At 31.6% G+C, this 27,889-nt stretch overlaps 2 protein-coding genes across 3 annotated transcripts; one reads left to right on the forward strand and one right to left on the reverse strand.

The window, feature by feature from the left end:
* Positions 1-27,889, reverse strand: LOC143075654 (succinate-semialdehyde dehydrogenase, mitochondrial-like). 2 transcript variants are annotated; one of them, XM_076251175.1, is made up of 12 exons: positions 27,741-27,889; positions 18,347-18,518; positions 17,491-17,612; positions 16,522-16,605; positions 14,278-14,448; positions 13,274-13,390; positions 12,325-12,468; positions 6,075-6,218; positions 5,377-5,535; positions 4,651-4,814; positions 3,712-3,770; positions 1-705 (listed from the first exon to the last, which is right to left on the reverse strand). In XM_076251175.1, the coding sequence occupies exons 2-12, from the start codon at positions 18,507-18,509 to the stop codon at positions 500-502; spliced, it is 1,533 nt and encodes a 510-aa protein (XP_076107290.1). In that variant the 5' UTR covers positions 18,510-18,518; positions 27,741-27,889; the 3' UTR covers positions 1-499. The 2 variants fall into 2 exon arrangements, with proteins under 2 accessions (XP_076107290.1, XP_076107282.1); XM_076251167.1 differs by lacking the exon at positions 27,741-27,889 and adding an exon at positions 25,333-25,482.
* On the forward strand, positions 9,343-11,032 carry LOC143075667 (uncharacterized). The gene is made up of 2 exons (XM_076251188.1): positions 9,343-10,261; positions 10,501-11,032. The coding sequence occupies exons 1-2, from the start codon at positions 9,449-9,451 to the stop codon at positions 10,843-10,845; spliced, it is 1,158 nt and encodes a 385-aa protein (XP_076107303.1). The 5' UTR covers positions 9,343-9,448; the 3' UTR covers positions 10,846-11,032.

Raw genomic sequence — 27,889 nt, forward strand, 5'->3', positions numbered from 1 at the left:
TCTGCTTATTATATTTATTATCTTTAACAATCAATATCCATAACATAGATAATATACATTAAAAATTTTTTGTAACAACTTTTATAAAAGGGATAGAAATTCAATGATATGTCCATGACATAATTGCTCCTAAATGATTTGACCATGATTAACTAAGTCTGTAGGTTTCTAAAGGGTAACCTAATGCTGGCTGTTTTAGAAAATCTAAATATACAAAGTTAGATTATAAAAGTTTTATCACTATCTCTAACACTCTTCTCAAAATCCAATACTTTATAATTTATTCATCCAAGAAAGATTTTTTAAAATAGTCCATATAAAATAATGTGCCAAAGTAATTTTCAAAGATTTCAAATAAAAACAGAACAACTTTCTAATAAATCTGTCATTTAACTCTTGTTTTTTATTTTTATTTTTGGAAGCAAATAATTAGCAGTGTCTGCCTTCCTTAGGATACATACAAAAACAATAACTTATTCATTGAAATCATTGACAAAATCTACATTCCTCCTAAACAGACATATTTGATTTCTAAATATTCATTCAGTCCATATTTACTGCCTTCAGACCCAAGCCCTGATTCCTTCCAGCCCCCAAATGGAGCCTCTGTCATTGAAAACAACCCTTCATTGACACCAATAAGTCCATACTCTAGTTTCTCAGCCATCCTCCAGACCTGACTGATATTCTGTGAGAAAAAGTACCCTGAAACAGAAAATAATGAAGTGACGATGAACTTCCAACTGCTTGTGATGTTATAAGAAAAAAAACTGTGAAACCATTATAAACCTGAGAACTCTAGCATTTATTGAATTAAGTTAAATTTTGCAGTAAGGTTCCAATCTAAGCAACTTTCAAATACAGGAATGATCTTTGGGCTTTTGATTTATCATGCTCCATGATGAAAGTCCACATTAATTATAAGGCCACGGTTTTTTAATTTGTTGGTTTACGGATTTTTCTCATAAAAAAGTCGGGTCGGTCGGTCGGAAAAAAAAAGAAAAAAAAAAATCTTTCAAAACAGAAAAAGATGCAAAATAAATATATATTTCACCTTACTTAACAAAATGTTTGTCTTATTTGCTGTTTTGTAATCATTTCTTAACATTTCGTTCGATGAAATATTATTGATCAGTGATCATGAACATCGCATGACATCGTTTAATAACTTCCTGTAAAAAAGAGGGGTTGCACGGACAAAGACGAAATTAAATCGTCATTTCACAAACAAGAAAAACAAATTCCCGTAGCTCTCAATCAATTCCAGAAAACTTGGTAATCTTCAGTTACAAAAACTGATAAAGAAAAAAAAATGTAAAAACGTCGTACAAAAATAAGTTTCAACACACGTGTCGAAAAACGTAATAGACTCGTCCACTGGAAAAACGACAATATCGGGTTAATCAGTTGTCATGCAATCCGGTTTTTATCCCAATGATTGATAATATGAAACAAGAAAATTTCAAATGATTTGTTTATATTCAGTACTTTAATTGATGTTATTCCACCTGTCAACATTTGGACAAGTCTATTTCTCTGAGATGATGCATCTTACGGACTGATGACAAATAAGGGAATCGAACTTATTTCTGTAATAGGTTTTCAACACAGGTTTTGTTCCGCAAAATTATTTGCGCAAAAGACATTTCAAGGTCAGTTATAATTGATTTGTCTATTTTTAGAAACGTAAATTGGAAGTTTTATTTTTTCACAACAGAAAGTGTTATCAACTTTGTTAATGATTAATGCATTTTATTTTATAAAAAAAGAAAATTTTAATTATTTTTCAGGAATACTGCATTGATAAGGGTCGGCGGGAATAAAAAGCATGAAAAGTCAATTTTATTTTTATTCTGAAAATCGGCAAAATCGGGTCGGCGGATCCGTAAACCAACAAATAAAAAAAACGTGGCCTAAGTGACCTCGATTAAATTTTTGATAAAGCTTTGGTTAAGTTTAGCACAATGGTCCAGATCTAAGCATCTACAAATCAGTTGAGGTATTTAAGTGAGAATGGTCAACACTAAAATAATTAACCAGATTGTTGTGTACGTAGCTTGTTCAACAATGGCGTCAGCACAAGTACATCGAGTGTACAAGCAAGTACAATTCAAACTGGAATCCTAGTACATGCTAGTAAATTAATATAGAAGTATAAAGTCCCGTATTTTATAATAGAAATAAGTTAATATATTTATCTTTCTATATATATATATATATATATATATATATAATTTAAAAGTAAAAAACACAAAAAATCACGTCATAAATCGAACATTGTTTCTGTTAGCGCTTTCACCGCATCTCCAGCGGTTCATCAGACAGAATTGTTATCGTTAATAGTAACGACTTGTGACGTTACGTTATAGTAACGACTTGTGACGTTACGTTATAGTAACGTCATGCGGTAGTTGTATATATCTTACGGAATTTTATTAACGGACCGAATTTCACTTCCTATTTAGTGTGGGCTTATAACCTGTCCCACTTGTAATAAAAACTACATAGGTCAAACAAATAGACTAATTGATAGAGTGAGAGTTCATAAACAGCAGATAAAAGACCCGTCAATTCGAAATTCTCCCTGTTCTGAACACTTTGACCGATGTGGAAAGGGAAAATTTAAAATATATCCCTTTTTTAAGATGTGGACCGAAGATAAAATTCCGCGTGAAGCCAAGGAACAATATTTTATTGAACTTTATAAGCCCACACTAAATAGGAAGTGAAATTCGGTCCGTTAATAAAATTCCGTAAGATATATACAACTACCGCATGACGTTACTATAACGTAACGTCACAAGTCGTTACTATAACGTAACGTCACAAGTCGTTACTATTAACGATAACAATTCTGTCTGATGAACCGCTGGAGATGCGGTGAAAGCGCTAACAGAAACAATGTTCGATTTATGATGTGATTTTTTGTGTTTTTTACTTTTAAATTATATTTTCTGTACAATTTATATACAATTTGGATTTTTGGGGGGGGGGGAATATCATGAAACAGTTCTTTGCATTTCGGTATCTAGACAGAGGCATGTTCTCTGCCTGACTGATCACTAGGCAGAGACTGGTTCCAGTTTGCAATTAACCTACACTACCATGGTAAGTACCTCGGTGGGATTGTGGGCATACACGATTCTCATGGGACCACTGGCTGGGGCAACTGATCAAAACTTCATATATTTATAAAGCAAATAAGTAACATCTGATAAAATAAACAACAAATAAGCAACACACTAGGTTCTTGTAAAACTCACAACCAAGGTCAAACTAAAAAAAAAACAAACATTAAGTAGATTCTTTTTTTTTTTAATTAAAAAAGAACATTAGGAACATATAGGGCGCAATTTCCATTATGAAAGCTGTCCTTAAAAAACCCACAGAAGAAGACTAAAATAAGTTCACCTTGACCTTCATGATTTACATAAAAAAAGAAAGGACAGGGGATAAATTGTTGTTAATGATGACTTCCTTTCATTATTTAACTGATATTGAATCTGTATGATAAAATTTTACAATATTTTCTATGAGGTTAGGGATTTCTCATGGCTTATTTTCTGTTGAAATCCTATTTTCTATTTATTTAAATTTCTATTTATCAAATTAGGTAGTTATACTGTTGTCCCAAATGTCTTACATTGTATATAATTTCTATTCAGAATCTTTGTTTTAAAGACAATCTTTAGCTATTGTAAGTAAATATACCTGCTAAACCAGCAGTTGTTGCATTTGCTATTTTGATAACTTCTTCCTCTGTTTTAAACCTGAAAAAAATGCAGAAGATTTTAAAAATATGAAAACTTTTACAATTGAAAAAAATAAATTATTTCATGCATATCAGGATGTGAACATTTCAATGAATAATAATTATGGACCCTGCTTTGTACTAGACAGACACTCTGAGCCAGTTCTTTTCCAATACTAGATCACAAGGGAACAGTCTGCTGGAAGATATATCACCTTAACCCGACACATATTCTGTGCTCTTACTTCTGAAGGCCCAATCCTAAGCATAGAATCAACTAATACCTAATTTCAAAATTTTCTGTTTCTTATTTGGAAAGACAAAGTAGGTGTTACATGTAATACTACACTATTATTTTGAATTATGTAAATGGTAGTGTACTTTTACTGTTCTCCATTTTATATCATATCAAAATGAAAGTAATTGCTCAAAACATATGGCAAGAACAAAGTAATACCAGCATTGATTTTTAAGATGCAAGATTCAATTCAAAGTAATTATAAAAATCTTTTTCCCTTCAAGATGGATTAAATATTTTAAGTCATTTTATATACTTCTGTTTTATTCATTATTAAAATTAAAGTGAATAAAGGGAGGCAATTCCTCCTCCTTGAAAATTATAACGATGTAACACTTTGAATTAATAAATAAGTATTGCTATGTTTTGAATTTGATAATTGCAAAAATTGCAACCGTTAGGTTTCAAAGACATAAAATAAACCAAAAAAAAACTTATAATAGCTATATTTTTGAATCATTTACTGTGAATTTTTCATTTTAACTTTCTAAGACTCCTTTTTTATTAAGGTTTTAAATTCCCATACAGAGCACATTTTATAATTTATATAAATCATATTGGAACTATTGTAAAGTAACTTATAACATATCTAAAAATCTACTTGTGTATTGCAGCAATGGGACCAAATATTTCCTCCTTTGCACATTTCATATCTAAGGTAACATCTTGTAGAAGTGTTGGTGCATAGAAGTTCCCTCCCTTTTTTTGGCCTCCAAGCACCAATTTAGCCCCCTTTTGGATTGCATCTTGGACATGTCCATCAACCTGTAATTAAATATTATATGAATTTTTTACGAAACTGAATAATGTATTAGTTTTTATAATGATTTCCATATCAAAAGCTGTAACATGATTATTGAGTTTTTGACACAGTTATTTCTCCTGAACAGAATATAAAGCCTTGAAAATTTGTGTTAAAATTTTCATGAAAAACTCATTCAATTTGGTTTTCACAAGAAGTTATCTCCTTTTTGATTTTCAGTTGAACTTCCATAAGTCGAAAGTTTTAGAAACTTGACATAACTAGTAAGATTCATCCTTAGTCATGAGTTCCTTGTGTTGTACAATTTATCAAGATATATGGAGTGTATATTCAAGACTCAGTTACTCTGGATACATACTATCTTTTGAACATATTTAAAAGAGCTTCTGTCCAATTTTCATAAAATCAATGTTCAAAAAACTTTTAAACTGCAGACTGAAGATATATTGTTGATGACACTCGGACAAAATGTAGGATTGCTACGTCTAACTTCTTCAAAAAAAATGTCTCAGACTCGACAAAAATAAATAGCAGGTCCGTATAACATGCTTTTATAAAACAAACCTTTTCCACTGCATTGGAATTAATCAATGGCCCTTGAGTTGTGCCAGATTCAAATCCATCTCCAATTTTGAGATCTCTGGACATCACCTCTGCAAGCTTTTGAATATATTTTGGATAAATACCTTCTTGAACTAGAATTCTATTGGCACATACACAGGTCTGAAAAAATTAAAATGTCTTTCTTTTAATTAAAGATACATTAAGAACATTAAGACTATTGAAAATATTCAGCGACAAGTAAAGCATTAGACTCACATTTAATTTAAAATCATAATTTTTATATTACAAAAAGTGAAGTAAAAATTAAGTTGGATTTACAGTACAAAGGTAAAATGGATGTGGTTCAAAAGTTAGAAATATTTTTTGTTGCCATACTAATAACATTTCACATACTAATGCATTGTTGATGCCAAACAGCTTGCCAAAGACCTAAACATTTTATAAGTTTTCATTGACCATCAATTCCTTCTTTAAAAATGAAAAAGAAGTCAGATTTTAGTCTCACCTCAACGAAGTCTAAAAGCCAGAATTTTGCTAGCTGTTTGACTTTAACAATGTATTAGTTTGTGAAATGCTAGAAGCCAATAAAGGAAAATAAATCCCATGAAGAAATGTTTCTCTTTATACTTTTAAGCATGAAAAAGGTAAAAAAATTAAAACATTTTTTTTTTTATAAAGTGATCAAATAATTGTACTACCTGTCCTGAGCATCTGAATTTAGAGACCATAGTTCCATTGACTGCCTGGTCAAGATCAGCACTGTCAAAGACAATGAATGGGGCGTTTCCTCCTAATTCCATGGAAACTTTCTTTACTGTAGAGGCTGACTGCTGGAGTAAAATCTAAAACAAAATAATGATTTTTAGCTCACCTGGCCGAAAGGCTAAGTGAGCTTTTCTCATCACTTGGCGTCCGGCGTCCGTCGTCCGTCGTCGTCGTCCGTCGTCGTCCTGCGTTAACTTTTACAAAAATCTTCTCCTCTGAAACTACTGGGCCAAATTTAACCAAACTTGGCCACAATCATCATTGGGGTATCTAGTTTAAAAAATGTGTCCAGTGACCTGGCAAACCAACCAAGATGACTGCCATGGCTAAAAATAGAACATAGGGGTAAAATGCAGTTTTTGGCTTATAACTCAAACCAAAGCATTTAGAGCAAATCTGACATGGGGTAATATTGTTCATCAGGTCAAGATCTATCTGCCCTGAAATTTTCAGATGAATCGGACATTCCGTTGTTGGGTTGCTGCCCCTGAAATGGTAATTTTAAGGAAATTTTGCTGTTTTTGGTTATTATCTTGAATATTATTATAGATAGAGATAAACTGTAAACAGCAATAATGTTCAGCAAAGTAAGATCTACAAATAAGTCAACATGACCAAAATGGTCAGTTGACCACTTTAGGAGTTATTGCCCTTTATAGTCAATTTTTAACTATTTTTCGTAAATCTTAGTAATCTTTTAGAAAAATCTTCTCCTCTGAAACTACTGGGCCAAATTTAACCAAACTTGGCCATAATCATCATTGGGGTATCTAGTTTAAAAATGTGTCCGGTGACCCGGCCAACCAACCAAGATGGCTGCCATGGCTAAAATAGAACATGGGGGTAAAATGCAGTTTTTGGCTTATAACTCAAAAACCAAAGCATTAAGAGCAAATCTGACATGGGGTAAAATTGTTGATCAGGTCACGATCTATCTGCCCTGGAATTTTCAGATGAATCGGATAATCGGTTGTTAGGTTGCTGCCCCTGAATTGGTAATTTTGAGGAAATTTTGCTGTTTTTTTGTTATTATCTTGAATATTATTATAGATAGAGATAAACTGTAAACAGCAATAATGTACAGCAAAGTAAGAACTAAAAATAAGTCACTATGACCAAAATAGTCAATTGACCCCCTTAGGAGTTATTGCCCTTCATAGTCAATTTTTAACAATTTTCTTAAAATTTGAAGATTTTCAATAACATTTTCCACAGAAAGTACTGTTATAGATAGAGATAATTGTAAGCAGCAAGAATGTTTAGTAAAGTAAGATCTACAAACACATCACCATCACCAAAACACAATTTTGTCATGAATCCATCTGTGTCCATTGTTTAATATTCACATAGACCAAGGTGAGCGACACAGGCTCTTTAGAGCCTCTAGTTAGTTTTATTTATCTTCTTGTGAATTGTGTATGATACAGCTCTATTTTAATCACACCCATCTTAAATATTGCTTAACTTAAACAAATTTTGCAGGGAAAAACCTTTAATTAATACACTCCTTTGCCAAAAACAATTCTTATATGAAAATAAATGAATTGTTCATATATTTGAAAAAAGATTTGAATTGCAGGAAAATAATGAAGGATACTTAATTTTAAGTTTTCCTATTTTTCATACCAAGTTGGAATCATCCTAAAGTTAGTTGACAAGTATTTCATGAAATTATAATTCCACTTTCTTGTATTTCATTATTCAAAATTACTTAATATCATAATTTAGTAATCATTTTAGACAACATTTCTTCTATGATCCAATTATGATCAGTAAAATGTTTAATCACAAAGATCAAAAGATTGATCTAAATTAAGTAATGACTTCTTACATTGGTAATCATCTATGAAAACAGTTCATCTAATGATCCAATAATCATTGCTAATATGTTTAATCATCAAGATCAAAAGATTAATCAATACTTACTGATTAATCATTGTTTGAAAACAATTCATCCAATGATCCAATAATCACTGCCAATAACTGTTTAATCACAAAGATCAAAAGATAAACAATACTAAGTGATTATTGCTAACATTGGTAATAATGATTTGAAAACAGTTCATCTAATGATTCAATAATCATTGTTAATATGTTTAATCACCAAAATCAAAAGAATAATGATTAACAAATAATCACATTGTATTTTAATAATAGAATAAATTACAAAATTAATTTATTTCTGAATTAAAATAATAATAAAAATAAAATCATTCTTGTATCTAAAATAAGTTTAATAAATAAAGTGTATTTTATCATCATATCTTATAATAATAAACTATGTATTTAAACCACTTTAATGATTTTATGAATTTTAATGCAAACACAAATTTTATTCCTGGATAATTTAAACAATTAACTAAAATTCAAAACCCTTGGTTATATCAAAGGATTTTCTCTTCTTTTTTTTTTTTAATATTGTTAGAAAATTAATGGTAATAAATTTAAATAAACTTATGAGGAATTGTCTATTAATAAATGAGATTCCTCAAATGCCTACCTGAAATGATAGTCTGAAATTAGTACATGCATATTTTCTATTAAAATTCAAAAAAGATGAGACTTGTTTTTTGGCAAAATACTTTTTGAATTTACCCTTAAATCAGTTTCCCAAAGGCCTGGAATATGTCTGAAAACCATGCAAACTTATATGTACCTGATTATATTGATATCTATAATGTAGAATTACACACCCAAACCTGTCTGTTGTTCCTTACAGTAAACTAATTTTCTTACTATAATTATGTTTCTATTTATATGTTTATGCATATTTCATAGTCTATGGTTGTTCAAAGAATTGTATATAATATTACAAAAATAAGACTTCATTATGTGTTTTAAAAAAGCTTTTCATTTCTCATCAATGAAAAATCTGCAGTCATAGCCAACTTTATTGATTCAAAAACTTATGCATGTACAGTCCATACTTTACTACAAAATTATTATTAAAGTATGTTTTAAACATTTTACATACTTTTTTCTTATAAAAAACATTTTGCCTTAAATAATTTGCTAATAACGGTTCTTATCTCTTTTATTTAGATTTTGTTTCTTTTTAAGCCCTCAGACTGCAGTTACATTCACATTGTTATATAATAAAAATAAGAATATATTTGATAAATATTCTTCCTTTCAATTTCACAAATAAAATGGAACAATCTTATAATTGATAACATTTTTTTTTAATTAATTATTGTATATGATTTATTGTTAAAATCTTTATCACTGTGATTATTTGATTAAACCATGGTAGCTTGTGCTAATCACAGTGATCAACAGAAGCCTACCTCACAGCCAATGAAAATGCATGAAAAAAGTTCACCATTATTTTCAACCAATGGCCATCCAGTGTTTTCACCACAAGCTGAACATGGCACATGTGACACCATATTTAAGAAATTCACTTTGGAGACAAATCATTATTCACTTATCAACTTCCAATCCTGATCAATCATTGTACTATTACTTATCAATCATTATAATCATGGCTGATTTCCTTGACTTCCTGTTGGCATCACCTACTAAGTCACCACTACCCATAGAGATCACATCTACTACCACACTAGAGGACATCATAGCTGCTACTATTCAACCAGAGACTACTAACTCAGTTGTCACTACTGAACCAGAACCAACTACTGCTGATCCTACCACCACCAGCGAAGATGATGATGAGACTCTGGCTGCTGCTATCCTTGAGGAAGCAACAGCTCTTGAGCCTGAGACAGAAACTCGTCTTGCTGACTCACTCTTTGATCTTCTTGGATCACCACCACCAGAGCAACTACTCACCAACAACTCAGCAGTCCTAGAACTTCAGTCACTACTCAAAAGAGAACTCAAACAGCAAACTATTCCAGAAACTCTGATGAACCTACTACACAAACCCAAGACCAGTGTATTCACCAGAGAGCAACAACTTCAACGCCAGTTCACCAAACTCGAAGTCAGCAATCCAACTCAGGTGTCTCAGCTATCCAGTTTCTTCAAGTACCAGTCTGCTGTCATCGAGACTGAGCGTTACCAGTCACTTCACCAGAATGCTACCAAACCACATCTACGAGTATCCATCAACGACCACTTTGATGAGCAACTACACAAGGCTATTGATAGGGTTGAGGTAATACATTAAATAAATAAAAAAAAATAATGGTTCCTTAATTTTTAATTGAAGAGTAATATACAATTAAAAGGAAAAAAAAGAAATAAAGTTATTCTGGCTTAAAAATAATTGACTTCAGATTTTTTATTCAAATAAAACATAAAGATGATGTCTGTGTATTTCATATGCTTTGTTGCAATTAATTTATATTTGTATATATATTTACATATTTATTAAATTTCTTTTTTATTTTACAGCTCAGTGTTTTGAATCTCCAGCAATCAGTCACTGACCAGACCAGTACCCACACTACTACCAAGATGCCATCTACCAGACCATACAACGTCCGCACTCGTCCACAACTCTCACGTAGATCCATACAGCTGATGGAAGAATGGTACCACTGCAACATAGACCACCCATACCCAGACTCAACCATCATCCAGTCCTTTGCACAACAGGGGAACATCAGAGAAGAACAGGTCAAGAAGTGGTTTGCCAACAAACGTAGCCGTACTCACAACACTCACTCCCGTACAGCCATTACCTCTCGTAAGATGTCATCTCGCTACAACAGGAACTCTCACTACCAACCTTACTGAATATCTGCATTGATGTGAATTTGTTTCTTCTAAGTGCTATGAACTTTGTTTATTTACTAAGTGCTACTTATTTGTCTGTGTTATGTGTGTGCTATGAACTTATAGTTGTTAAATGAAAGTGCTTCAATATTTATTGCTAAAACTGTTTTATTATGTATTTATATTGTTATAAATGTTTTAATATGTCATACCCTAATAAAAACTTATAATTCTATTACTTCTTACTTATTTTTAACTTAAAGAATATAAAAAACAAACAAACAAAAAAGTGGTCACAAACAACAAGATAAAAAATACAAACAAGTAAATATCTTATAAACAGCTATTGATTCAGAAGTGGTAACAATCAACAAAAAAAATTATTTACCTAATGTAAAAAGTATGAAAATTCTTGAAAATATTTTATCCCATTCATATTCCAAATTAAATTATTAGAGCGATGTCCTTAAATTCTTCAAAGTACACTTCAAATATCATTATACATATAATAGATAAACAAAACTCATGTTAAATAGTTGAAATAGCTGATTTGTTTAAGCATTTCCCAGAGAATTTGTGATATTATCAAATTCTACAATGTTCCTCTTCAAACTTGGTCTTGTTTTGTAGCTCTTCCATTTGTGCACAAATTTTGAATGAAGTTGTAAATTTTAAAAAATCTAATATGAGTTAGAGTGAACAACATTTCTAAATTTAAATTGTTTGAAGAAAATCAATCAGAAGTAATCAAAGGAAACCAAATTTATGATTTTATGTTTAGACAGACATATTCAAGAAATCAACAATTTGCATTTAAGGAGGCTCGCAGGTATTAAATTTTCAGTAAAAAACATTTATTTTTCATTACAAGTTTTATTTATTACCTTTAGTAGATGTAACTTTATCATATGGTACAAAAATCTTTCCAAAAAATCAATTCGTGTTGGCCCCAGGTGACTTTTAAAATGTAGATATCATTGAAAAAGCTCAAAATTATCTCCCTTTGGTGCAAAAATGCCATTTTTTGGCATGAAAATTGGAATATCTTTTTTAACTCATCTGTGACCTATATTTTTTATTGTTGTTTTCAAATAAGCTGTACATCAACTAAATAATTGTAAAATTTAAACAATTTCTGTAGTTTAGTTCTTCTTTTATTTCGATATTACCTCTATTTCTCCTATTAGTTCAACAGAAAAAAAGGACATTAACAAAAATGTATGCTTCTTTCAATGGTAGATTGTGAGCATAAATGAATGGTGACCCCATTTTTTTTATTTCATTTTTCTATTAAGTATAAGATAAAGTTCATTTATAGAAAAAAATAGCGAAATCCTATATTAAATTAAAAATTTGATTTAGACCCGCAAGCCCTCTTAAGGATAAAATATTAAGTGTTCCAATATCTCTTTTGACAGAAACATATATAACATGGATTGGGTAATATAAATTATACAGTGAGATCACTTCAATTGACTATGGTATAAATATAGATACTACCTTGCCTACAACAGTAGAACCAGTAAAGGAGATCTTTTTGACCATTGGATTTTCACATAACATCTTGCCCACTTCTGGTGCATTGGATCTTGAGCATGTGACTATATTCAACACTCCTGGAGGCAGACCAGCCTTCTCAGCTAGCTAAAATGAACAGGATAGGAATACATTTATTAAATGCAAATGATGTGAGATATGAAATTTTAAAAAAAGAAGATGTGGTTTGATTGCCAATGAGACAACTCTCCACAAGAGACCAAAATGACACAGAAATTAAAAACTATAGGTCTTTATAGGTAAAAAATCCTTCAAGAGTGCTGTCCTTAAAACTAGTTCTTCTCTAAAATGGAAGAAAAAATAACCCTTCTTGGTAGATTATAAATCTCAATATTTAAACTTCCAACCTAATTTCACTGATACTTTCTTTTGAGTTTAGTCCTTACTAGTTTATTTAGCGATATTCAAATTTTACATGTACATGTAGTAAGATAAGTAAAGATCCAAGTGACTATTTATATTCACGATATTTTTCTACTCATGAAAGTCACGAAAACTGGTTTACAGTACTTATGTGATGTCTTTAGGGTTTCTTCCTCTTTTTAACTTAAGCTTTTTTTTAGGTTTCTCTTTAACCAATGAGTTTCGATTGTGTCTAAGGTATCTTCAGTTTTAGGTTTCTCTTTAACCAATGAGTTTCAATTGTGTCTAAGGTATCTTCAGTTTTAGGTTTCTCTTTAACCAATGAGTTTCGATTGTGTCTAAGGTATCTTCAGTTTTAGGTTTCTCTTTAACCAATGAGTTTCGATTGTGTCTAAGGTATCGTCAGTTTTAGGTTTCTCATTAACCAATGAGTTTCGATTGTGTCTAAGGTATCTTCAGCTCTTTATAATTTATGTTTCCTTATTTAACCATTTCCAGTATCACATTTTAATAACATTCTATACAATACCTCACACAATGCCAAAGCAGAATATGGTGTATCTTCGGCTGGTTTGAGAACCACAGTACATCCTGCAGCTATAGCAGCACAGGCTTTCCTGGTTATCATGGCATTAGGGAAATTCCACTGTAAAAATAATAATGTTTAAAATAATAACTTTTATACACCACTTAAAATAAATCAACAGATTTTATTCCAGTCCGCTCTCTTGAATCATTGACCACATTTTTTTTTAATTTTGAAAATTTACAATTTACAGATTTTGTTCAATTTTTTACCAGTAACTGCTGATAACTTGGTTTCATTAAAAATTTCCTGTTGCAAATCTTGATTTTCATATTTCTTAAATGAGTAATTTAAGTAAAATAATGAAGTTTTCATAGTTTGTCCGGTATGATGACAACATTATATCCAGAAACCAGATGCTTCGCAGGATGCAGCTTTATACGACCACAGAGGTCGAACCCTGAACAGTTGGGGCAAGTATGGACACAACATTCAAAGTTTGATACAGCTAAGAATTAAAGGAACACTAGCATGTTCGTTGATATTCAATTTCGTGGTTTTGCCGAGTTCTGCATACAAGCCAATAGAAAAATTGTCATTTGTTGAAGATTTAATTTCGTGATATACCTGTACCCAAAAAATCAACGAAAATTTGTATCCAAAGAATAATAAGGAATCCACAGTTCCTCAAGGTTTGCTGGCAAGTTCTTCTTTGCTGCTTTATTTTAGAATATTTCAATATAATATCCACCTATCACAGAATACTGTGGATTCATCTATATTCGTGAGTACCAATTTTTGACGATTTGAAAAACTTGCATTTTAGTGGCCATCTAATTTAGTTGTTTTAGCAAAGCCTATATAAATTCCTTTACAATATTCCTAATTTGTTGAATGCTTAAATCTGTGGTTCCCCTATACCAACAAAATCAACAAGATTTGTTATGGATCACCGAATATTAATGATTACACAGTAAGATTTCATCTTTCTAAGAATATTGACTCACAGGTGTAATCATACCAGCTACACCAATTGGTTGTTTGAAAACAAGGATCTTCTTTGATTTAGCAGGTGATGGAATAATATCCCCATAAACTCTCCTGGCTTCCTCAGCAAACCATTCCATAAAGGATGTACCATACATTACTTCACCTGTAGCCTCAGCTAAAGGTTTTCCCTGTAACACAGATATATAATGTTTTCAGAGGTTGGTGCCTGTTAAAAATGCCTGATTATTAGCATCGTTATTGTGTATGAATTTCATGACTTTAGGTGTCAGACCACCAATTACTCCCTCCAATTTAGAACGTATGTAAAAGTAGCCCTACTCTGACACAAAATAGTGCTTTTGATGTCCTTGTTTACTTAAACTAACTAACAAATTTGCAGAAATGAAACTTTTGGTGAAAGAGAAATATATCTAGATCATTTTGAGCCAAAATTTACTCGTCTATGAGTTTGCATTAAAAATTGAAGATTAATGCGCTCAATAGTATACTAATTTTAGATTTATACATTTTTTTTTTTTTGGAGTACCTCTGTTTGAAGGTTAGTTATTTTGTTAGAAGGCTTTAAAGGTTTGGTGAAAATTGGCATGTGGAAAGCTGATACATGTACAATTAAGGATATACTTGGTTTCTATAAAGTTAAACTTAAGGTAAAATATTTAGAAAGCTGTGAAAATTGCAAAATTTGGTTGAACAGATAGGGATTTTTAATTGGTGGTCTGACACCTTTAGGTTGATACAAACTTAAGTTAAAGAACAGAAACACCAGATTTAGCATTTTTTCATTTTAAAGGGACATAACTTAAGACCTGTTAAAGTGAAGTCACCCAATTTCAGACTTGATCTGTGTTGTGTGGTAATGAGCATTGCGTATAAGTTTAATAACATTTGTTTGAGGAAAATTAAAGCCATAATACCAAAACAAAAACTTTCCAATCTTTAATGTTTATAAAGTGGCAGAACTCATGAACAGTAAATTTACACCATCCAATTTTGAACTTGATCTGTGTTTCATGGTTATATACATTGGCTAGAGGTATAGGGGGAGGGTTGAGATCTCACAAACATGTTTAACCCCGCCGCATTTTTGCACCTGTCCCAAGTCAGGAGCCTCTGGCCTTTGTTAGTCTTGTATTATTTTAACTTTTAGTTTCTTTTGTACAATTTGGAGTTTAGTATGATGTTCATTATCACTGAACCAGTATATATTTGTTTAGGGGCCAGCAGAAGGACGCCTCTGGGTGCGAGAATTTCTTGTTGCATTGAAGACCTGTTGGTGACCTTCTGCTGTTGTCTGCTCTATGGTCGGGTTGTTGTCTCTTTGCCACATTCCCCATTTCCATTCTCAATTTTATTGTGTATAACTTTTATACAATTTGGTTGAGGCAAACTAAAGTAATAGAACAGAAACGAAAAATTTAGTAAATTTTATGTTTTTAAAGGGTAATGACTCATGAACAATTAAAATGAAGACACCCAATTTTGAATTTGATCTGTGTTTTGTGAGAACATGCATTGTGGTTAAGCTTTATGATATTTGGTAAGGCAAACTTGTATTTTCAATTGTTCAAATGTTCCTCCAGATCATTACAATCTCCTGAAATAAAGTTCAATTTTAATCAGTTAGTTTTAAAATAAAGTTACAGAAAGGAAACTAATTTTGGGAATGTTCTGGACAGATAGATGGACAGATAGGACAGACAAGACAGACAGACATGGGTAACACATATTACCACCCTCTGCAATGGTGGGGGCATAAAAATTAAAATTTAATCTGATTTTGAATAGAACAATAGACTCTTAAAAACTTTTCAATATTGAGATTTTTTATGGTTGATTACAATATAGCCTCCTTTCTAGATTGAAAGTATTATATCAATTAAAAAATCTGAACATTGACATTATAATTCTATCAAGTTTTCCTTACATTTAATACTTTTTTAATATTCAAAGTATGTATGCCATATGGAAAATGTTGATTTTACCACTTTGTTTTAAATATAATTCTTTACAACAAGATTGCAGATGTGTAGGGATATCAGAAAAATTCCTTATAATGTATATAAAATTAATGATTTTGGTTCAGTGCATGCAGATGTATAAAGCATTGATCCCAAGAAATAACACCCAATCAGAATTACCATTTTAGTACAGTGAGTTCAAAAAAGGCTGCCATTCTCTTATAACTTATTGGAGAGAGAATATGAATTATGATCTAAATCACATTTTATTTAAAATCTTACATTTTCAAGCGTTAGCAACTTTGCCAGTTCATCTTTATTCTGCATACAGAGCTCGCTCCATTTTCTCAATATGACACTTCTTTCCTGAAATTGTGATAAAAAAAATTATCTGACAAGAATAGTGCAGCAGTAATTTGCAAACTTATAGCGGCAAAATAAGTATACTTTGGTGATAATTTGTATTTGCATTACTGACCATTAAGATTCTGTCTTTAGGCTTTACCATGTATCCATACTATTCTTCAATTACTTAAATTTTAACTTTTAGTGTTAACTTGAATGGAAAAATGAGAACAAAATGTACTGTTATTTGCACGGTCAAAGATCACTATGAATAGAAGTTTACTATCTTTAATGTGGATTCATTTATTTGGATTGTGGAAAACCGGATTTTTAATTTGTGGTTTTGATGATCCCTGAAAAAAAAAATCAGATTTTTTTTAATTTGTTGAACATTTGTGGTTCACCTATTTTTACAAAATCCATGTAATTGGTATCCATGATGATTAGTTATGCATCCACAGTAAGTATTAAAACTTGCAGTATAAAAATATTTGTGTCAAATATGTTCATGGTTTATCATTTTATAAACATGTAATATTAATTCAAAATGTTTCTTTTTATAGTAATAAAAGTATAGTAAAGGGGCCATGGTGGTTGAGTGGTCTAAGTTAAAACTACTGTAATCATTAGCCAGTCAACAATAAGGTTGTGAGTTTGAAACCCCGCTCATGCGGGTGCTCTTGACTTCAATCTTTATCGACTAGGATTGTCAATTTTCCTATTGAAGGTCAGTGGTTTTCTACGGGATCTCTGGCTTCCTCCACCAATAAAAACTGGCCGCCACAAAATAGCCTAAATGAGGTGCTTAAAAGCAGTTTTAAAATACAAAAAAAAAAATAATTTTGTATTACTATAAACTTTGATTTCCAGCCAAAATTACTAGACTATTTTTACAAATATCTATACCTTGGCTGTTGTTTCCTTCCATGATTCAAAAGCAGTCTGAGCAAATTGTATAGCATTCTGTGTGTCTGTAGCATTCATGTCTGGTACAATACCAATCTTTTTACCATTGGAAGGATTGACCACTGTAAATTGTAAAACAGAAGCCCTAGATAACATTTTGATTTCTGAATTTCAAGGAGCAAAACAAGCTTTTGTAACTTCTTTAAACCCAAATTGACATAATTGATTCTGAACTGTGTATCTAAATTTCAGTTTATGAAAAAATATTCTGTTTTATCTATTTACAAAGATTTAACTGGATTAAAAACTGAACATATAATGTAAAAATGCAAGCAATTGTCACAAATCATGAAAACTGAAGTTTATATTAATGGAAATCTGATAGGACAAAGTTGCATTTTAGCAAGTCAAGATCTACTAAAAACTTAAGCAGTCAAAATGTAGATACCATATTATTTCATTGATAGTTTTTGGTGTTAAGTCCTTACTTGCCCATTTCGAGGCGATTTATTTTTTTGATTTTCAAATTTATTTCATGTAGTTTAATAAGGAAGTCCAAGTTTTACATGTTTGCAAAAGTTGAAAAATATAATTCACTCATGAAAATAGGTTGTAGAACTTTACAATTGTCTTTTAACCAGATGATTATGAAGTTTTTTTTTTATATTTCCTACAACAATAATGGGCAGAGACATGCAGTCAAGTAAAACCAAATATTTTAAGTGTTGGAATGAAAAGTAATCATGAGTACCTATTAATAATATCAAAATGCTGTTTGTTGAACAATCCTAGGTTTCCCACACAAAAAGACAAAAAGGATTATTATTTGCGTTGCCCTAACTTGAATTTTACCAACCATCAAATGTTTTGCCACTTGCAGCCTCTGTCCATTTTCCATTTACATATGCCTTTTCATGGAGAAATCGTACACTGGTTGGAGCTGCCATCTTTATATGCCAAGGAATGCTACTCTTTTTAATCAACAAATGAACTTTGGATCCAGCTGCTCTAAGAGTCATACAAATAGCCTGGAAAATAAAAGTGTTATAAATAGCCTGTAACAATAAAAGTCATTCAAATAGCCTAGAAAAATAAACAGGTTTTCAAATTTTTGATACTTAGATGAATGCAATTGATATCTGTTCATCTAACATAATAATTACTTAATAGGAACTGAGCTTTTCCTCAAATGTGACCCACTGATTTAGAATTATCACCACATTTTAGTTTAAACATATTTAATTATAGTGGATTGGGAAACAAGTTTTGCAACTTATATTAATCCCTTTCCACTTTGCAGGTGCGAGTGCTGCCTTGTAGCGGCATTAGCCTGCTCTTTTTCGAAATCTACAAGGGTGTCTTTAACGTGCAAGAGATATGGCTCTCTCTTAACACGGATCAGCCATTTATCTTCCCCTTCCGACGTACTATCATCATTTCCTCAAGACCATACTCGCAAATGGTGTCAAGGGAGCGCCGAAAATTCAGTCCCTGAAATTTTCATCCCAGACGGGAATCGAACCAGGAACCTTTGTGTTAGTAGTCCGATGCACTAACCACTACACCACGTCGGCTCGAACATTTTATCAGACATGTGACAGAGTTTGGGCCTCATAACTGGAGATTTTTTATCAGTCTTTTTATTGACGTACACAATTAATTTGTTGTGTGTTTAAACTGCATATCTTCCTTTTTTTGTTAATAGAACAACAATTCCATACCTTTAAACATCTGCATATCCATTTTTACTTGATAAAAATAGAAGATAAGGGTTTTTTCAAATATTTATTCATTATGTATAATTCAAGATAAAGTGATCAGCCATCATCATGATCATACATAGTTAGCAAAAAGTACCTCTGATTAAGCTACATTGTCAACTTTGGTTCCACTACTGAGCATGCTTGTAACAAAAGGTGTTAAATTAATAGAGTTGTAGGCTTGCTGATGGGTAGCTGTCAAGTCATTAGGGCCACCATAGTCAGTTTGCACGAAGTGTGGTAGGCAGAGTTGCATTTGGCTAGATACTTGGTCTGCTGGGGTATTTGGTGGTAAAATACAGATTGCATTTTGTCAAATTCTAAAATTTTAGAATTGTCCAAGACAACTATACTTATATAGGTATTCCATTGGCTTGGATAGAAAACAAGACATATAATTCATATTTGAGTTGATTTCATTTGTCTTTGAGGTTCAGTAAATGTTCCATGTTTTTAACAGCATCAAATTAAAATGTTTTTTTTATACAATTTGTACAATTTAATCCTTTGTCAGTATTTCACTTCAAAGTCTTTTAATCAACCAGGCTTGTGTCTTAAACCAGCTTGTTGATCACCAGGTAAATTGCAAAATTTTCAAAAAGCGGAAGATTTCAAATTTTAACTAGAAGGAAGGAAGAGGGTCTGAAAAGCAGGATATTTTGACTCACTCCGGAAGAATCACATGTATGTTTTATTGACATTACTACGTCATTACACAACAGGTGTCAGGTGTGTGTATGTAACGCCATGACTGTCTTCTGATGTTGATTGTTTAATATGTTTGGTGCTTTATGCATTATGTTCAGTAGTATGTATATTATGTTCAGTAGATATCCTATTATGTTCAGTAGTTATTACATTATGTTCAGTAGTTATTACATTATGTTCAGTAGTTATTACACTATGTTTAGTAGTTTTTACATTATATTAGGTGCTTTAGTTATTATGTTCAGTAGTTTCATTATTATATGCAGTGGTATTTTAATTATGTTCGGTACTTCTGACGTTATATTCAGTACATTTTTCATTATGTTCAGTACTTTCGACATTATGTTCAGTAGATTCAATATTATTTGCAGTACATCATGTAATACCTTCAGCAGTCCCGCTTTCTTAATATTCAGTAGATTATTCATTATGTTCAGTAAAAGCATCTGTATTATATTCGGTTCGTTCAACTTTATGTTCAGTGGTTGTATCATTATGATGATGTAGTAAAAGTGGTTGTATCATTATGATGATGTAGTCAAAGTGGTTGTATCATTATGATGATGTAGTAAAAGTCGGGAAGTCAATAACGGAAATTGTCGGAAAAAAACGAACGCGGATATTTTTGACGGACGTTTAATTCATGAACACCTTTACATGATTAAATGAAAATGAAAGAAATGGAAGCAGTTTTAAATCGGTGTGGTTTACGTTTCCAAGTTGGCAAAATAACTCCTGACTTTATTTGTAAGTTGTCGTTACAAGATTTCGCATATTTAGGTACATGTATGAACGACAGGAGAAAAATAATGGAATTAAGAATAGCTTGTGTTCATTTCAGCAGCAATATTTTGAATGAGTAATAACAAGCTTTTCATTCCCAAAGGAGCACTGGAATCCCTGCTTGAAATCGATTTAACTGTTTTAAAAATATTCCCTGTGGACTGCCCCCCCCCCTTTTTAGGTGCTCTCTATTTTCAACACTCGAATTAAGCTTTCCAATCTAATTAAAATTAAAACCTTGCTTTCTAACCAATCTGTTCATGCACCGGACCGGCAACTTTCTTTATTTAATACGAAAATCTAAAGTGCCGTTATACACATGCATGTTGTTTGCTTGGAGTATACGCCCGCAAAGAAAGAAATAGCCTAAGTCCGAAGGCACAAATAAGAAAAAAAAAGTTTTATGGCAAAGGGTGCCGGGGTAAATCTCTGTTTTCAAAATATACATGAAATATTTGACACTGCCCCTTTTTTGTTCTATGAATTCTAATCCTGAGTTTTCTATCTGTTACATGTCAAGAAATCCGAGCAAAAAATTCCGATCGACCTCCTACGGCACCCATTAGTATTTAAAGATTTGATTTCATTCAACAAATTAATTTAGGACCTCCATGTACGTGTCATTTAGAACACAGCTATATACCGAATGGTCAATATTAATCTTCCATGTAATTTGCTCTATGTGATGTTTGCAGAATTTCAACGGAGGTAATTTCTTGGCATGATCAATTGTGTGTTTACCCTCCCCTTTTCTCCTTTCCAAAGCGTTCCAATGAATAACAAAATAAAAAGAGACAATTACGCAAGAGACTTCTATTTTTTAATAGGTTAAAGGTGATGGGTGCTTTGTGGCTCCTCATTTCTTACCCATGAAAACTTAAAATCTTTTGTATTCCCCTCTAAATTTAAGCCAATTAAGAAAAATTATCCCCTTCTACAGTAATCCGAAAAAGTTAAAGGCGACAATAAAAATACATGTAAATCTTGTAAATAATCAAAATGTTTCTGTGTATTTGGTTTTGGTTTGTTCTTCAAAATACCACTTAAGGCCAGTGTCTTGCCTGAATAAGAGAAGCTTGCTAGTGAAGATGTGTCCTTACTCTAAGATCGATTATGAATAGTAAGAATTCATGAACCTCAAGAAATCTGACGTACCCATAATTGACAATACTGACACGAAATTATCAAGTAACATTTATCCGTTTCAGATCCGTTCATCATCCATTTTATCCGTTATACGTCCGGTAGAAGTCCGTTTCACATTCGTTCAAATTCAATTATATCCGTTAAACCACAAGCAAATGCCACCAAAGGGCAGTGTCTGGACTGAATAAAAGCTGCTTGATTGTGAAGACGTGCCCTTACTCTAAGATCGATTATGAATATTAAGAATTCATGAATCTTAAGAAAGGCTAATTAGCATTTCAGACGAGAAATTTTCAATTGGCATTTATCCGTTTAAGATCGGTTCATCATCCGTTTAATCCGTTATACGTCCCGTAGAAGTCAGTTTCACATTCGTTCAACATCCGTTTTATCCGTTAGACGTCCGTTAGAAGTCCGTTGGTGAATTTATCTGCCAAACCTCAAACAGATGTATAACGGACACGTTACAAATACAAAACGGAAGTGAAACGGACGAGTACCGTACAAAACAGACGCCTACCGGACGTTCAACGGACATTTCATCCAATGGACGTCAGTTCAAAGTTTTGAACATGCTCAAAATTTTCCACCAGACAGAACGGACGTCGACGGATTAAACGTACGCTAAACTGACATGCAACGGATATGGACGGACGTCTAACAGATAAAAACGGACGTCTAGCGGACATGAACGGATTGAAAAAAGTTATCCGTTAGTCATTCGTTCGAGCTATCTTAGTCAAAATATTGCTGCTGAAATGAACACAAGCTATTCTTAATTCCATTATTTTTCTCCTGTCGTTCATACATGTACCTAAATATGCGAAAATCTTGTAACGACAACTTACAAATAAAGTCAGGAGTTATTTTTCTTGGTGAAAAATGCCAACTTGGAAACGTAAACCACACCGATTTAAAACTGCTTCCATTTCTTTCATTTTCATTTAATCATGTAAAGGTGTTCATGAATTAAACGTCCGTCAAAAATATCTGTGTTCGTTTTTTTCCGACAATTTCCGTTATTGACTTCCCGACTTTTACTACATCATCATAATGATACAACCACTTTTACTACATCATCATAATGATACAACCACTTTTACTACATCATCATAATGATACAACCACTGAACAAAAAGTTGAACGAACCGAATATAATACAGATGCTTTTACTGAACATAATGAATAATCTACTGAATATAAAGAAAGCGGGACTGCTGAAGGTATTACATGATGTACTGCAAATAATATTGAATCTACTGAACATAATGTTGAAAGTACTGAACATAATGAAAAATGTACTGAATATAACGTCAGAAGTACCGAACATAATTAAAATACCACTGCATATAATAATGAAACTACTGAACATAATAACTAAAGCACCGAATATAATGTAAAAACTACTAAACATAATGTAATAACTACTGAACATAATGTAATAACTACTGAACATAATGTAATAACTACTGAACATAATAGGATATCTACTGAACATAATATACATACTACTGAACATAATGCATAAAGCACCAAACATATTAAACAATCAACATCAGAAGACAGTCATGGCGTTCCATATGTGTGGCAGGATCTGCTTAGCCTTCTGTAGCATCTGTGATCATTCCTGGATTTTGAATCAGTTTGTTATGCTCAGTATTTGGTTTTTGATGTCGTGTTTTTATGTTTGTCTTTTGGTAGTATTTAGCCATTGTCATGATTGTATGATTTATTTATTTTTATGCCCCACCTACGATAGTAGAGGGGAATTATGTTTTCTGGTCTGTATGTCCGTTCGTCTGTCTGTCTGTACGTTCGTCATCCGTACATCCATTCGTCCATTCGTCCCGCTTCAGGTTATAGTTTTTGATGAAGTTGACGTCCAATCAACTTGAAATTGAGTACACATGTTCCTTATGATATGATCTTTCTAATTGTAATGCCAAATAAGTTTTGACCCCAATTTCAAGGTCCACTGAACATAGAAAATGATAGTGCGAGTTGGGCATCCGTGTACTGGGGACACATTCTTGTTTACTTTGAGAATCTTCTGTATCTCTTTTACTATTGTTTCAAAGTACAAAACCTGTTTCACATTAGACAATCCTGCAGACTGAGACATTTTACTTTTTACTCACTAATTCAAAAGCAACCATTCATCATTATCAACATTTTCACAAAAATAAAAATATTGTTTTACAAGCATGATAATATCAGATTATTACATGGCATTTTTCATATAACATGTATAATCAGCCCTAGGTTCAATATCAGCCCAAGAGCCGCATGGCTCAGGGCTGATATTGACCTAGGGCTGATAAAACATGCGATATGAAAACTGACATGTTATGAACTTTTTATCATATGCTTCAACAATGGAGAAAAATAACAGATTCATATATTGATCCTTTTACGTGGTTCCCAAAAAGAAGTTCAAAGAGTGAAAAGTTCACGGACGTCGGACCCCAAATTTAGTACATTCGATATGAAATCTTTGTAGCATTTGTCTCAACAGAGAAGAAAAACATTTTGATATTGACAAATGGACAAAAAAAATAATTCAGCAATATACATAATGAACACTTTTTGGAAAAGTCAACTTTTTTTTTAAAGTATATGACTTTCTAAATTATGTTTGAAACTTTTAAAAAGGTCATTAATTTTATCTAATAATTTGTGTTTTTTGTTGTTGTTTTTTTATTATTTTACACAATATACTTTCCAGTATCCAAATAATTGTTTTGTACAATACTTTGTAATGTTTTTCACTGAAAACGTAGCATTGAGGTGTATTTTCCGGAATTTGCCGAGTATCACCGGAATGCCATGCGATAACATAACGGAAAGGCATGTGATAACAATCGAACCATGTGATAAACTTTTCATATCAGCCCGCTGAGCACCAATTCGAAAAATATGGAATTTACGTAAATTTTAATGCCATTATCATATAGTAAAATTCATATGTTATTTAGTACAAGTATATGATAATATTTGATAAGATATAATTGCTAAACATGCTAAATAGAAATGTTTCTCATATGAAAGGACTGGATGCATGGTGCATGCACAGGGGCTAGTTTAGTGAGTCAGTTAATTGCATACAGTAAAATCTCTTCTGAACCACTAAGTTTACACTAAGAAAACCCCTTTGATGCATGCTTTTAAATGATTGCAACATTAAGAAATAATACTTGTGATTTGTGTCTATTTTATTCATGCATATTATTTGAAGAATAATTTTAACGAAAGTTTTTTTTAAAAACATTTTAAATTAATTTGAAAATTTCTCAATCAGGTTGGATACGATCATCTAATATACTAACAGGTATAATTTATGAGGCTTTCCCTTAGTCTTACAATATATAGGAACTTGGGGGGCATAATTTTCTATTTTCTGTTTCACCAGGAGCGGTACAAAAAGAAGGGAATGCGTTATTATTACCATATTAGTGTCATTAAAATAGTAGCTCTAATGTGTTTCTGATTAGATTTCATATGATGCTTCAACTGTCAAGCATTATCTTATATATCGTTTACTCTTGAAAATGTTGCAACTTTTTTCATCAAAACGAAAATTGGTCCAGAGTTATCTGTCTTGTTCAAACATAAGAGAAAATAATTCGGTTGTGGAAACGACGTGTCTCCGAAGTGTGGTTAATTTGTGCTTGCTGATTAATTTACAATTTTGTAGATAGCAAGTACAGAGACTAAACAAACATTAAAGAAAAAATCGACAATAATGATATGTTAAAATCGGTTATTGGTCTCCTTACCTCAGTTCTAATGACTCTTGAGTATATTAAGAATATTAAGAACAAAATTGTTCTATAAATCTATTTAAAGAATTATTATATCTCTGAAAATAACACTACATATGTCTCTTTGTCTCAGTTATTTTACTTAGTGTTGAATATTTCATTCGGTTTTCTCATGGAAGGACTAATAAAAGGGGTCTATTTATTAACATTTTTAAAATATAATAATCATGAGGACACATTTAAATAAACTTAGTTTTAAAGAAAACTCATAGCTTGGAGGAACGTTTTTGGAAAACTAAAGCAAAGACTTGAATATCACATGTGCTATACAATTTTTTTTAAAGCAATGTGCAACTTGCCAGTATAAAACTATAAGACTAGATATGGACTCAACTTCTATTCAATATTAATTTTCAAACACTAGGACAAACCTAGAACTGCTAGTAACAAGAGTACAGAAGTTTCGACACATATCACATTTACGGCAGCTACTTCAAAATCAAAATTTAACTGATGCTGACAATAAACTTTCCCTAGACTGAATTTATCAGTTGTTGCATCACCGAATGGGTTTTGCATGTCCTTCCCGCAGTAAGAATTTACGAACTGACATACAATATTTCATTCATATCTACTAAGATTGCCGTCAACAGCAAAGCTGGTTTAGGAAGGAATTATTTTGTTGAAGCTTTTGCAAAATTTTAAGGTAGATCATAAGTAAATATTTTTTGAGACAGAATTTTCTTATACTTGGCCAAAATGAAGATTTTACTATGCTCTTTTCAAAAATATAATAAAAAGTATGGGTCACCGTGCTATTTTTCAAGCTATATGTCGTTGAAAATTGCCTAAATTTGGTTAGATTGTTCATGGAAAAACACATTTGTGTGCATAAAAAAATTTCTATGAGATAGAATTTTGAAATAAATTGTGAATAGATAGTTTTTGTAATATATTTTAAGAAAATAAAAAGAAAAAATGGTGTCACCGAACTTGTTTTCTTGCTAAAAGTAAAAAGAAAAAATTTCCCTATCAGTCCAGTATAATTTTTTTTTACTAAAAGAGTTATCTTCCCTTAAATGGCCCATTTGAAAAAAAAGATTCTAAAAACAAAAAAAATGATATTTGTTTAAATATTTTTAATTATACAAAAAAAATACCAAGTTTTCTTTAAATCATTAAACAGTCTAACCTTTAAATTGCAAATCTGTCTCCAAATTTGCAGATTTAGGCAAATAACTAGACCGACTTTTTACTGTGAGGCATTCAAAAAATAAATTCTACAAACTTTTACAACATTTCCTTACTGACCCTTTGAGTAATGCTTATAGAATACATGTAGCATGTATAACCCTTCTTTTAACATCAATCGCCCAGAACAATGGCAAGAACAATACATACACCATGTACACGTGTAAGAAGAGGATAACATGATATATGTTTCGAAGTGCATCAAACCGTTTTTGTTCATTAAAAGCTAGAATACACTTGTATTAGTAATAACAACAAGAAGAGGATAAAACATGATATATGTTTCGAAGTGCATCAAACCGTTTTTGTTCATTAAAAGCTAGGATACACTTGTATTGGTAATAACAACAAACTCCTCCGTTTTTATGTTAGTTTCTATTTCAAGACAACTAACATCAGACACGAGAAAGTTACGACATAATCATTTTATCAAGGTTAAGATCACTTTAAACTAGTACGACATAGTAACACAAATATGCAAAGTATAGGTTGAAGTGATTGCTTTTAAAAATATAATAGATTTTATTATTTATCTGTACAGACCACAATATGTGACCTGATTCCGTTACTGTAGACCCAGTAAAGGACGCTTTAGGTAATATATAATCAAACCTCGATTAATAAATATCACACTTATTACCACAAAAAAATCCGTGAAACATCAATGGTACTAAATAAAATAAAAGTATCATGCACATCTTAATTCATCTAATTTTTTTCTCATCTTTTACATACAATACTTTGTAAAATTGGATCATAAATATGACAATGGTTATACATATTTGACAAACACCTTAATTTTGTTTAAATGCAAACACCGATGGGAGACATGCTTTCTTACCTTAAACTAGGACATACATGTACTGTTAACTGATAAAAACTTGACTGTGTAGATTTATATGTCCTTCAATCTTTACCTCAAACACTAGATTTATTCAAGTACACATTTTTCCGTACAGGTAGTATTGTAGGTAACAGATCAACTGGTCC

Source organism: Mytilus galloprovincialis, chromosome 1 (genome assembly GCF_965363235.1).
Source record: "Mytilus galloprovincialis chromosome 1, xbMytGall1.hap1.1, whole genome shotgun sequence".
NCBI lineage: Eukaryota > Metazoa > Mollusca > Bivalvia > Mytilida > Mytilidae > Mytilus > Mytilus galloprovincialis.